Below are 14,195 nucleotides of genomic sequence, written 5' to 3'. Positions count from 1 at the left end.
AGTTTAAAATATGAACTGGGTGAGCACCTGAGTATTTCCTTTAAAAAAGTAACCAAATATCAAAAAATGCCACTGCTTGGATAGGTAGTGAATTAGGGATGAGCTATTTTGGGATATACAAAATAATGGCAAAAAGCAAATTGCAAGACACCTTTCACTTTCACATGCCCCAGGAAAGAAAGAAATTGGAAGGTCTCCGTTCATATACTCAAGTTAACTGAGTAAGTATGTTTTTTCCCCATGTTTTCAGGGGATTGAAAGTAGTACAAGCTAATGCTTGTAAATATTCATAGGTAAAAAGAATTATAGTTAAGATATACAATGAAACATGTATACAGGAGATCCTATGTGGACTGAAGCTCAGCTCTGCTACCTGTCAACTTTAACACTGAAGCCTCACCTGCCACTGAGGGATAATGCTACTATGGGTAACAGAACTGTTGCCTAAAAACTATGGTGAGAAATTAAATCAAATAGACAAAGCAAATACGACCAAAAAAAAAAAAAAGAAAGAAAGAAAAAGTTTGTTCCCCTCATTTTTCTTTCCTTTCACTCATAAAATTTTATATATTTTGAATGTCTTCAGAATTTATAACACCGTATAAAGATCTACCTAAAATAATAAGCGCAGGAATTAACATGTATTGAGTACTATGCTGACCCTGGAACTATGCCACATGGTTTAATACAATACAGGAGTTTTTAATTGGTTTATCAAATTTACTATTTAAATAAGATATATGAAAATGCTATGATCACCGAGCATACCATAATACAGCAAGAGCTGTCCTTCTTCTAGAGTTTAAATCTGTTCTGAATGAATGCTGAAATCATGTAACAGATTTAAGTTTTAGTTTTTCTCCTTCACTAAAATAAACTCCAAGTTGTCTCCTGGTCTTAACAAGCTACGTGCAATTTACTGTTAGCTGGGTTATGATTCTACTTAAATGTAGGATTTCATGTGCTCTGGAAAAATTCCTTTGAAAAAGAAACTGCTATTTCTCTGAAAAAAAAAAGATACACAATGTTTTCCTCCATGGTTAAAACAACTATTTTGCTGTAAACAGTACACACATGTTACTAAATATTGACTTGAGACAACACAGACAAAGATACATAATGTAACACACTGGGAATCTTTAATTATATATCTTACCCTTCAAATGAAATTCAGCAACCATGCAAAGTAGGAACTTATTGAAATCTTCTAAATTGTGAAATAACACTCACCACAACTTAAACGATTAAAAGCAAAAGCAATCCACCATTATTATGCAGATGACTTGCCTACAATTTGATTAGCTAAACGTGGACATGCTTCAGGGGAGGCAACATAAAACATGATTGGATTTTTTGAGACCACACCCTTCATCCCAAGGTTAAGATTCCTTAGTTTTACTTTTAATTCATTCAGGGCCATGGAGTGGGGTCAGGGAGGAGGTTGCAGCATTCAGAGTTAGTTACTGGGTGGAAGAACAGCAAAACAAAATCTTCAGGGTGCTTCAGTGATCCACACATACATAGCGAGAGGGCCTCCAATTCCACAGGATTTCTGAGGGACTGTGCAGGAAACCAGGCCAATGAGCTCTTTTCTCCTCCGTAACCCCTGAATCCCTTCCAAATTCTCCAGATTCTATTGATGGAACATGACTTTGATAAGGTGCCTCAAAAGTGTCAAAATCACCAAGCCATTATGTATCAATTCCTCTGATCATGCTTCAGAAAAAGTAAAAGTACGGACATAAGAATTTTCAAGAATAGGGATATAAAACTGACTTGTTTGCAAACTGATAATCTATAATATCATGACAGATGACTAGAGAATACAAATATTAAAATCAGCAATCTAATTCTAAAATTATCAGAAAAACAGAGTAATGACTATTATTTTTAGACCACTGACCATAGAGGCATTCCAAAGCACAATTTCCAAAATATCAAAAGGTTGCACTTAAAGCAGTGCTAGCAAGGAAAGTGTGCTATTCATAAACTTTCAGCCGTTGGCTCACCTAGAAAATGGTTTAGAAAAAAGTAAATGCCACTAAAAAACATTACCTTTAATTAAAGTTTAAAATAGCTCAGCCAATCTGCATAATTGTGGGGAAGATATTTTCAGCTCTGTGTAGCACTTTGTTTCACAAATGCAGTTGAGATGTGAAGATTCATGATCAAAACTGGGGGTCCACATGAATTTTGGTCCCAGCCCCACCTGATTTGCACTGAGATTAAAAATACCCACTTCCTCCTCACAACAGAGATAAGAGAGCTCGGTACAGCCATGATTTGGAGAGCATACGGGTGCTAGGCTAGGTATCTTCAACACTAAAGCATCCTGAGGTAGGGCAGATGCAGAAGGAGACGGTCAAAGGGAAGAGGAATAGGCAACATGGTCAGAAAAGGAATAGGCAGAATTTCACCTGCTGTTGTCACGATCAAGACATGGAGAGGTGCGGCTGCAACAGAATAGATACTTTAGCACAGAGAAGGAATGGATAAAGTGAAATATAAAGAATGAAATCAAAAGTGACTCTTTCAAATGAAATATATCATTTACATACCAATACAATATTCATTGAAAAAAGATGGAAAATATAATGAGATATAGCTCTATGCAAATGCGGAGAGAATAACAACATTTGGGATTTTTGTGGCAACTCCCAGGTTAGAAAACTGGGGATGTGACACTGGATTTGAATTTGTAGCCATAAACATAGCTTTGTTGGGACACTTAACAAGTCCAACTGTCTAAGAAGCTACAAAACATCAAAGGGAATTGTACTGGACAATAAAATCTTTGATTTGGTGAGCATAGTTTTGACTCACAAGCTTTTGATTCATACTCTTAATCTTTTAAAAATGTGATAATGTCTTTGGGGTTACCACAAAAGGAATGCAAACAGAAAAGGTAAGATCTAAAGTATGGTTTCAACGGCAAACTAGCATAAACCAAAAGGCAGAGTAGGTAGAATTAATTACCTACTAGTTGCTAGTAACAACACCACAACACAAGGCAAACCAAGTCCTAGTGTTTTCCTCTTACGCTTTGGGAATTGCTGTTCCCCTCATTGGTTCTAATATCTAATCCTACATCACAGTTTTGCCTTTCACTGTTTTATCTAGAAGTCTGCCCTTCCTTCAGATCCTGTTAAGTTTTCACATGATTCTTTTGTGCTTTCAATATCCAATGACACAAAAAGTGCACATGTTAAATGAATGAGAAATCCAATCTCAACACAATAGTAACATTGCTACTGATTTTAAAAAGATTTTCTGGGCCCAGTGTGATAGCAGCTAAAGTCTTAGCCTTGCATGCGTGGGGATCCCATATGGACACTGGTTCTAATCCTGGGAGCCCCGCTTCCCATCCAGCTCCCTGCTTCAGCCTGGGAAAGCAGTTGAGGATGGGCCAAAGCCTTGAGATCCTGCACTCATATGGTAGACCCAGAAGCGACTCCTGGCTCCTGGCTTCAGATCGGCTCAGCTAGGGCTGTTGCTGCCATTTGGGAAGTGAACCATTAGACGGAAAATCTTCCTCTCTGTCTCTCCTCTCTGTAAATTTGACTTTGCAATACAAATAAATAAATCTTAAAAAAAAAAAGATTTTCTTCATTCAAAAGAACTTGCCTTCATGTAATCTAAAAAGCTTCTACAGTATTATAAAAATGCATGAACTACCAAATTAATGGCTATATGTACTTATATAAAAATCTGTATTGCCCAGTGAGAAAGACTCTCAATATCCTTTTATTTCAAGTATTTCATTATTTGATTAAATATATTAAACATGTGTTTAGAAATTTTCTTTATTTTTAAAAGTAGTTTGAGGTTCAAGACAAAATTGTCTTCAATATGTCTTTAAGAAAGAACTATTTTAAAAATCATTTTGGACTTTAAAGTTAATGTAATATCTTACAGTCTAACATAATTAATTAACATGCACTTGTTGGCATTTGGCTCTTATAAAAACACGCAAAAAACCTTTTAGGACAACATTATTCAAAGTGAGTTTCAAAATGAACTATTGATAAGAATTGTGCCTTATCTCTGCCAATTCATTGTGCATTTATGAAACGAAGAAGAAACACAAAATTCAACTTCTTGCTCTAGCTTATAATGGTGTCCTTATAATTGGGAATCTGTGGCTAATATACATTGTCCATCAATAAGGCAACTCTCTAAAAAAAAACGACAAAATTACTATTATGGTTATGTCTTTTGCCAGATATTTGACAGAATTTTTAAAATCACTGGTTGCATTTCCTTTAGTTGTTGACATAGTTTATATAGGGTAGAGGTAGGACCAAATCACCAATGCTGCTTGCTGTGTCTGCTACTCATTTGGAATTCCTTTGCTAAATTTCATATAAAGCATCATACCCACAAATAAGTGGCATATGCATAAACAGCCAAATTTATTCTTCACTGCATTAAAAACGGTCCTAATCTCCTTCTATTTTGGGTAGATTTTGAAGTGGCTTAATAATTTACCCAATTAATTAAAGAGCAATTCAATCCCCTAGAAAGATTATGAAAACCACTACCAATAAAATTACAAGTCATTGGTACATGAAACAGTCTAATGACTGCTATTCACATACATACATCAAGGTCATGATAGCTTTTAAATACCATGGAACATAGAATCCTGACTTTTCCATGGTAATTAGCTGTCCTGTTAGAGCCGTTTGTATTTGCTCAAAAACAAATACTGTAGTAAAGACTTTAGTATGTGATAAATTTCCTGATAAAAATGGCAAGTAAAGAAATTATCACTATAAATGACTTTACATTGGTATTGTCAATTAGAGAATTTATAATATCTTTTTGCTTAACTGATTAACAATTTGTTAAAGCTTTGGGACATTTATGGGGACTATATCAACACAGTATTAATGGCTATAACCTATGGAGTACTTACTCTTTCCAGGTAAAGAGCTAATTACTTAATAGACATTTACTCCCACACAGTATCAATAATATAATACTCACAGAGACATAAACTGAAGCTCAGAGATCTTATGTAGGTTTTTTCTATCGTCACATTTATTGAGTGTCAATGTCATATTTCAATTCTGATCCATTTTACTCCAAAGGACACTCTTAGCCATCACCTTTCTCATCCACAAAGTCTCATCCAACTTTAAACAACAGTCACCAATACATTTCTTAAAAGCATCAGCTAGGCCTGTCTTAACTATTTTCCTTGGCACTTTTCATAGTGTCTGGTACTTTGTAAAATTTCATAAATGTGTGAAGAATAAATACATTAGTGAATGGAAGAAATAAAGAACATATGAGAGAACTGGGTATTCACTAATAAATGGGGTATCCTTTGCAGTCAAGTTTTACTTAGATAAAATGTTTCCAATAAATTTTTACAAAACATTTGGGTTATTGACTCTTATAAAAAAAAAATCAATGTCAGGGCCTCAACAGTTGTGTCTGTCTGACATAATTGTTCTGGGATGAGGACTAGGCATCAGTACAAAAAGACCAGGTGATCATAATGTGCAGCTAGAATTAAGACTGACTGATTTCTGGGTTAAATGTTTGAAACTGATAGAAACGTTGACTCATTGGAGACTCCAGTGTTAAAGATCCTTAACGTGTGACTGATTTTTAACCACTGGGTGTTGTTAGTTCATTATGGTAATCAGCCATTATTACTTATAGCTGTATCTAGTTTTTTACAATGGTGTGTCTATAGGAATAATTAAAGGGAGTACTTTACTGTCTTGTATTAATTAAATAAAAATCTTAATGATTCTTTTTAATGAAAATTCTTAATTTGGAAAACTAAAGGATGATCACAGTTCACTCACTGTGAATTAGCTTATTAATAACTAGTTACATCTTGTGAAAAATAATCTTGTGACTTTCAGACTCAATATGTACTTTAAATAGTTCACTATGATTTCTACATTTCTATACATTATCTTTCAACACTTCAGGCCTCTTTTCCTTCTTTCAGTGTTGAAAAATCTGATGACAAAATGCAATGTCATGTTTTTTGAATAATTTATTACTGTGCAGATTTTATTCATGCCATTTTGCATTTAAAACAGATGAGGCTTGATAAATGTTATTCCCCTAAACATCTCTTGCAATTAGGAATGAGTGTTTACAACATAAGGAAAGGAGTGTCATGATTTTTTTTAATATATATACAACTAATTATATGTTTGAGTCATTTTTTTGTAGAAATTTAGACTAAGAAATCCAATGTATATAATAGAGTGTCTTAAATGCTTCCCTAAAGAAGATTATTTTATAATATTAAGAATAAGAAATATTTCACTATTCAAAATAACTCTGAGCATTATGTGTAAGAAATTTGGAATAAAATTTAAGCATATCATATTTCACTAGGGAAAATGTGAGTAGGGATGTTTTTAAACAATGATCATAAGAAAAATGGGGAGACTATAATTATGACGTTATTATATTATCTGAAGCTACTAAAATGTAAGGAGATAGCTAATTAGAAATTGTCATAATTTGAAACTCAATAAGCAATTTATATTCCACGTAACTGAATTTTCATACTTTACATGCCCTGTATGACCTACAGAAGGCCACGGAGGACCTGACTAGCTGCCGTTAACTCTGTCTGTTCATTTTCAGCTCCACTGCCAAGAGCACAGGAACTCTTCCACACATTTGTGTGATTCGGCCTACGCTAAACATTATGTTTAATACATGAATACATGAGAAAGCCATTTATTCTGAAGAACCAATTGTAGTCAACAGAAATGTTCTAGAATGCCTCATGATAGAGCCCTTCCCTTTTGAGATTTCTTGAAGTCAACTCATGAATAGTAAGGAGGCCGCCAGTACATTCTGGTTAGTGAGCAAGCTTCTTGACGCAATTTTACTAGTTATTTTGAAACAATAGCCAGTCTTTGGCGCTGAATTTGATGCTTTTTGCTAGCTTATTTGTGTAGATAGAGTCCATGTTGGATAAAGCAATGTTATTTACAAGTTTAAACAAAGGTCACCTTCAGTGAAAGCCATCAGCTCAAGCTGCTGGACAAAGCTGTTATTTGCACTCCCATCTCGTTTTACCTCTTGATCTCGATACATAATATTGATTTACTCACCCTGAATGAATAGGGCTGGAAGAAAGAGCCACGTTGTCTAGGTTCTCAGTGCCCCAGCTTAGACGATAAGAATTCCTTTCTGCCTCCTTGGCTAGAGTTGACACCTGCATACAAAGAACGCTGCATTTAATAAAAATACTTTGCTTCAATTACAATCAAATATGATGAAATCTCAAGCATGGCCTCATAAGAAGATAGTATTAACTAGAATAACTTTCCTTTAAAAATATAACATCAATGCACTTAAAATGGATCTTATGCTGTCTTCCATTTAAAATTATACAAGTGATATGTCACATTTAGTATAACTGTCTTTGACAAGAGTGGAGTCCATCTCTTTCCTTATAAACAACCCACCAAAGATGATAAAGTCAAATCTAAAGTTAAAATATCCCAGAACACATTTTAAATCTTTTCTTGTAGATAATAATTTTCAATACTGAAAATAAATTTTAACCCATACCGTTCAGCTTCAACTCACAGGATTTTAAAAACAGAAAATGTATTTTAACCCAAGCCTTAAATACATTCTGCCTCTCACCCTTTTCTTTAATAGCAAATGGATTTGTAAAACATCTGTATGCCAAACCTTTACAGAATTTATTAAAATTGAAGATACAGAGAATATATTATTTCAGAAAAATCACACTCATTAAAAAGGCTAATGAACAATTTCCATGTTTTAAGAAGTTCTCAAATCTCTTCTTCCAGCTTGTCAAGCTAATTCACAAAGATTTTGTTGTTGTTGTTTAGATTGGAAACTCCGTCGGGATTTATGTAGTATTACGTAACGTTTAAAATCCCTCCAGAAAGCAAAGACAGGAAGGCAAAAATGTACATACCTGGTGACTCGGAATCACAACTGTGTCATCAATCATGGCACTGTCCCTCAGGTAGGAAGCATGGCTCAGAGTGTGAGACCTGTCGGAACTGAAGGATCGAAGGCTGGTAGGTGGGCAGGCGGCCATGGTCATATACCAACAGCAGTTGTAGGTTTGGGAGGATGAAAGGATGAGCCGAGCAGGAGAGTGAAAAAAGCGTGCTATTAGCCAACAGTGCAACTTCCAGGGGGCCACAGGTGTCTGTGTTGCCTTACCTCTCTCTCCAGCCACCAAACTAACGCATCCTTTGACTGGTTTCTGACACTCAATGACAAAGGCACAAGGGAATCCAAAAGTTAAAATTTGATACTCCTAATCTGATTCGTTTTCTTCCCAAAATGTTTGAAAGCAGCAATGGTAGGTTCTTTACTGCCAGCACGAGAAATTCACACAGAAAATAATTCCAGCATAGACTGCTTTAATCTGTGCTAAGTGCTGATCTCCCTGCAAGTCAGAAAGAAGCTTAAAGGCAGAGTGGACAGCCCTCCGGGAGCAGCACAGAATCAAAGTGCAGGTTTCATTTTCACTCATTCTCTTCCACTCTGTCCAGGCCTCTCTCTGTCTCCTCCTCTCCCAGGCTGTGAATGACTGAGAGTTGGCGCTTTCCCCTGGAAGGTACAGAGTGAAATGAACTAGGGCCAGATGCCTGCTTCCTGTGGAAGTACAGTTCCTCTGTTTGTCTCTGTTGACTCCAGTAGGGCTATTCTTCCAGTGGACAGCAATGTCCCTTTGCATGTCCGGTGTGTGCTGAGTGAAGCACCAAAAGAGGGTTGGTTGCTGCGGTGATGAGATGCAAGAGCACAAGCATCCGTTCCCAAGCAGCAGCCCAGCACACAGACACACGTGTCAACTCCAAGACAAACTGCCAGCGGACACTGACCAAAGCTGAGGTTTGGTTCAAAATGAGATTGAAGCCTTAGAATCAGTTTTTACATTTTGGATAAATTGGAACTCTGAATGATATACTCAAATGTGATGAGTAAAATTCGCTTAGAGGCAACTCCATTTCATTTTTGTGCAAATGACACCAATATCTTAAATAACGTATTTCATATATGTATACTTTATACATATTATTCCATGAATTAAAGTTTACATTCGGAAAGTTAGCCCAAAGCCCAAAAGCAAAGAAAAAGAGGTATGCAAGCTCTGATCACATTTAAAGATATAAAATTTCATTTACTTTTATCCATTAGGTATTTGGCCAGTGAAGCACCATAGAATTATGGACTAAGTGTAGAGTCGGCATATTTTTAGTAGAATAATTACCTACATTTCATGAATATTTGCGATTTTTGTAAGCCACACCTCATCTTTTTGAGTTGGCAGAATAGCTAGTCTCAACTGTTTTTGAGGAAATCATCTCTTTGGAAATGAGTCAGAAATCCATGATCTCCTTCCTATTTTTCAGGTAGATCTATGCCAGAAAAATAGATCTTACGGCTTAGAAGGTGAGTAACATGACTTAGTGGAGTTATTAGTCTGACTCTGTGTTTCTACTTAATCATATGTTTTTAATGAATGTAGGCATAATTTGGGAACTAGTTACTTTCTATCTAGGCCTTGGGAAAGGTTGAGGCTCCAGACACAGCCAAGACAGGGGGAAGCTGAATGCTTTAACAAGTTCTTCTACAGGGCAGTGAGCCCTAGCAGCTTATATCATGACCAGTTATAAAGTTGTGTGGTTGATTCTTAAAGGTGTACTTCAGAAACATACTGCAAGCTGCTTTGATGAATTTTGGCTTGACCTTGCATTTGAAACTGAGATTGAAGTTAAATTACTAGGATTCAGAATTGACATTTGGCTTAGTGGTTTAGATGTGAAGTTAAACATATCTATTATATGTTAGAGTGAGAGTTCAATTAACAGTTGTGGCTCTCAAAAACAGCTTCCTACCTGGGTATGGCCCAAGGAGGTAGTGCTAATGCTTGAGTTACTTTATTTTTGTCCCTCATTGGCAAGACAAACACTGTGCTTCCAGCTCCCAGTTTTATCCTGGCCCTACCTCAGCCATTAAGGATGTTTGGGGAATGAGTCAGAAGATGGGAACTCTCAGCCTATCTGCCTCTCAAATAAACAAATATTTAATAGCTATCAAGATTAGAAATTTAGCTTGAATGGGGACAAACTGAAGGATATACAAAACCTCAAATGAAACACAGTGATACTAATGTCTCGACTTGGAAAGAGGAACTCTGTTGTCAGTTGCTTCACTCCAGGACTGACAGTGATCAGGTGGGAGAGTCTGTGCTTTAAGAATGTGCTGTTGGGCCCGGCGTGGCCTAGCGGCTAAGGTCCTCGCCTTGAAAGCCCCGGGATCCCATATGGGCGCCGGTTCTAATCCCGGCAGCTCCACTTCCTATCCAGCTCCCTGCTTGTGGCCTGGGAAAGCAGCTGAGGACGGCCCAATGCATTGGGACACTGCACCCGCATGGGAGACCCGGAAGAGGTTCCAGGTTCCCGGCTTCAGATCGGCGCGCATCGGCCCGTTGTGGTTCACTTGGGGAGTGAATCATCGGACGGAAGATCTTCCTCTCTGTCTCTCCTCCTCTGTATATATCTGGCTGTAATAAAATGAATAAATCTTTAAAAAAAAAATAATGTGCTGTTGATGAGCGCATTGCTGAAATCAGAACACTAGTAATAAAGGCGGATTTTTCTTTCTTTTTTATCCCTATTTACCTGACACTTGGGTCTGCCTCTCAATTGGTTTTGAACTGGGAGGGGCAGAGATGTGCTGCTGTTACACTTTTTTATCTTTCCCAAAACCGCAAACAGGAACGAAGTAGTGGGAACAGAAAGAAAAAAAAAAGGATAAAATGACACACAGGCATGGGAATGAGAAGAGAGTAGTCGGGAAAAGATGAGAATGAGGAATGCTGGATAAAAGAGGTATGGAGAAAAGAATGTCAGAACTCCACGTCTAGGTGCATCATCGTACAGATTCTCTTAGAGTTCACTTGGTGAACTGCCTTCTGAATTATAAATGTTAAGTTAAACAATTGTTATAAATTATAGGTATGTATTTTTATAGTTTCTAATTTTTTGATATGCTAAACAATACAGCTAGAACAGAAGAACAGAGACTTGCATGTCGAGTTGTGAAGACGTGGTGTAGTGTACATCTCTTTTTCCAAATCAAAGGTCTGTTGGATGTACCTTGACAACAGGATGCTGGCCTCTCTGCCATTGCCTGTACCAGCAACGCCAGGACACATTTGAATAGCAGATTGATGAACTTATGACTGCTTATGAAAAACCATACTATTGTAATATGGGAAAATGTGTTGGGGGGAGGGAGTTCGGGGAGGGGTAACGGAAATCCCAGGGCCTATGGAATTGTATCATAAAATTAAAAATAAAATAGAAGGGAAAAAATAAAAGCAGAGAATTAATTTGTCTGAAGAAAGATTAACCAGCACAAAGGTCTATTGCTCTATTCTTAATTTATGTGTTTCATCCTATGAAAAAACAGTTTTTTTACACATGCTAATGTAAGAGTGTAATTTCATTGAAAAGTATAACAACTACTATCCTACTAAATCATAATATGTATTTTTTGTAATATGTATTAGACATTCAATTAGTGAAGTTAAAAGCCCTGTTGACGAAATGAATATTCAAAAATATCAATGTGTTTGTCTTAAAAAATGGAGTTTTAGTGGGCCTGGCATGGTAACCTAGTGGGTAAAGTCTTCGTCTTGCGTGCACCAGGATCCCATATGGTCCCCGGTTCATATCCTAGCTGCTCCACTTCCCTTCCAGTGCCTTGCCTGTGGCCTGGGAAAGCAGTCGAGGATGGCCCAAAGCCTTGAGACCCTGCACCTGCATGGGAATCTGTGAAGAAGCTCTTGGCTCCTGGCTGAAGATCAGCTCAGCTCTGGCAATTATGGCTATTTGGGGAGTGAACCAACACATGGAGGATCTCTCTCTGTTTCTCCTCTCTGTAAACCTGCCTTTCCAATGAAAATAAACAAATTTTTTTTTAATGGAGCCTTTGTGACTCATTGACTTTTAGTGTCTTATGATGATTTTGAGCACAGTGTTTAGCCTGTGAATAATAGCAAAGTTATCGTATATATATATATATATATATATATATATATATATATATATTTTTTTTTTTTTTTTTTTTTTTTTTTTTTTTTTTTCTGGTGTCTCCAACCACACAGTAGCTAACTGGGTTTGTTCAGAAAAAGGTATCATAATTTTATTGGCCACAAGGTGGCGCTGTGGCAACTAAAATGAAATCTTTCTGAGTCATGTCATTGGCTTTTACTCATTATAGTAATATGTTCAACTCTTCCAGCACTAGTAGTTATTCAATTAAACATGCAAAATCCCAACTTTGTGATAAATCCATAATTCTAGAATATAAGCAGCCCCGCCAATGTGCACGCACACACACACACGTGAGCAGTGAGCAGGAAAATGTGGATGTATCCAGGGAGGTTATATTTTCATGCTGTATAATACCTACCTGGGCATGGTACTATTGAAAGCATACCAAATAAAGAAATAACGACAAGTAAACATGGTTACTGGAAAAACGTAAACTTATACTGATTTGTGTAAGCAAAATGAAAAATTTAAAACTACAAACAAAAAATGAAGATGAGATGTTGTGTGTAATTCCATTTTGGAAATGGTGAGCTTATCTGGTGCTCTAGAAATGGGTGTAGGCCTAGAGAACAGAGTGCGTCTTGTTTGTTTCATGTCCCCAGTATTTACCTGCTGATATAACTTCAATTTAAGTAGAATTACCGCCACCCCCAGCTTCTGCTTTACAGAAAACATTATTCTAAATTCTTACTCTACATAAGTACTTGGAAAGAAAGAAAATTGGTCCAATGAAGCATCTGTGCATGGTAAAACAGACCATGCTGGAAATGACTATTATACACGTTAATGAATTCATAAAAAGCTATACACATTTCATTTCATTGAAAGTTGAAATCTTAAGAATTTAGGAATATGAAGTTCAAATCTAGTAATATGAAGTCCCAGAGCCTCAATCTTGTATTCTGATCTAGGGTCACTCTTTCTAAATCATTGTAGCCAAAAAATCAATTTCCTCCCATGCCTCTATTCACTCTATGAAGTCCATCACCAAGTCTGGCTAATTTATCCCTCTAGAGTTCTCAAAGTTTTCATATCTGGAGTTAGAATCCCACCCTCTCACAATGGCAGCTAACTCCACCGCAGCGATCTCTTGGGTGGTCACAGCATTCAGGATCAGTCTAGGGACAGCTCTTCTCTAGATGTATCCTCTACTTTGCAGGCAGAAGGTCATTTCAAATGCAAATAGGATCTCCCCTTTCCTCCTGCCCCAACCCCACAAACTACACTGTGTCTCTCACACAACATAAGCCTTCACTGATGATCTTCCTCTCCATCATTACTCATCACTGAGGCTCAGTTTGGGCTCCAGAAATCCTGAGCGTCAGCAATGCAAGGACACGATGTGTCTCCCACCAGTTCAGTGACTCTCCCATACCACTTTGGCTATGAATTTACCAAACACATCTTAGTCATGTTGGTTCTTCTAGAAGTATCACAAAGCCTGGTGCTTGTTATTCCCACACGGAATCATTAAGAACAGTAACAAAGGGACGTTGATGCTTAAAGAAAACTTGTTTTTGATAATTATCCATTCAGGATTGATTACTCCTTAGGTTTATATGCTCTAAATGTGATGGTTGTTCAATAAAGAGCTTTCAACCAAGTGAATTGTAACTATATACTGTGATTGCTAATTAGCAAAATTTATTACCTTATATGAATAACCACATGCTTGATCTAAATTAGCAGTCACAATTTTGATGAGGTACCACAGAATGTTCTTATTCAGCTTCCCTCAAAATTAACAAGCAGCATTTGTATTTCTTTGTAATTAAAAAAATAACATTGAATATGTTCAAGAAATCTCTATGAACTTTGCTGTAAAAACTCCCCCAGATTTTGCACAGATTGTTTCTTCTCTCCAGGCTTGGCAGGAACCTGTCCTGCTTCAGTCTGTGAAGCAATGAGCTCCAGGCACAGCTCTCTGCTCAATCAGTAACAGTGCCTGTTGGGAAACATTACACTTTTAAGTTATCAAAAGGAGGGAAGGGCAGATTCAAAACACTATATGTTAGAGCTCTTATTTGTCAAGGCTCTGATTCCTGCACATTGTCTGATCGTACTAAGCTGTTTCATCTTTCTGGCCTTCAG

The 14,195-nt window shown here is 36.9% G+C and overlaps 1 protein-coding gene across 1 annotated transcript in view; it reads right to left on the bottom strand.

The window, feature by feature from the left end:
- Positions 1 to 14,195, bottom strand: part of ANK2 (ankyrin 2) — a 216,415-nt gene that overhangs the window by 52,444 nt on the left and 149,776 nt on the right. The window contains exons 26-28 of the mRNA XM_058666952.1: positions 7,943 to 8,045; positions 7,101 to 7,204; positions 2,418 to 2,453 (exon numbers count right to left, since the gene is read on the bottom strand). Coding sequence (XP_058522935.1) covers positions 2,418 to 2,453; positions 7,101 to 7,204; positions 7,943 to 8,045 — 243 coding nt within the window. The remainder of the gene's footprint in view (positions 1 to 2,417; positions 2,454 to 7,100; positions 7,205 to 7,942; positions 8,046 to 14,195) is intronic.

This window comes from Ochotona princeps, chromosome 7 (assembly GCF_030435755.1).
Source record: "Ochotona princeps isolate mOchPri1 chromosome 7, mOchPri1.hap1, whole genome shotgun sequence".
Classification (NCBI taxonomy): Eukaryota; Metazoa; Chordata; class Mammalia; order Lagomorpha; family Ochotonidae; genus Ochotona; species Ochotona princeps.
Note: the sequence above shows the minus strand (reverse complement) of the source record. Positions and strands in the feature narration are given on the sequence as shown.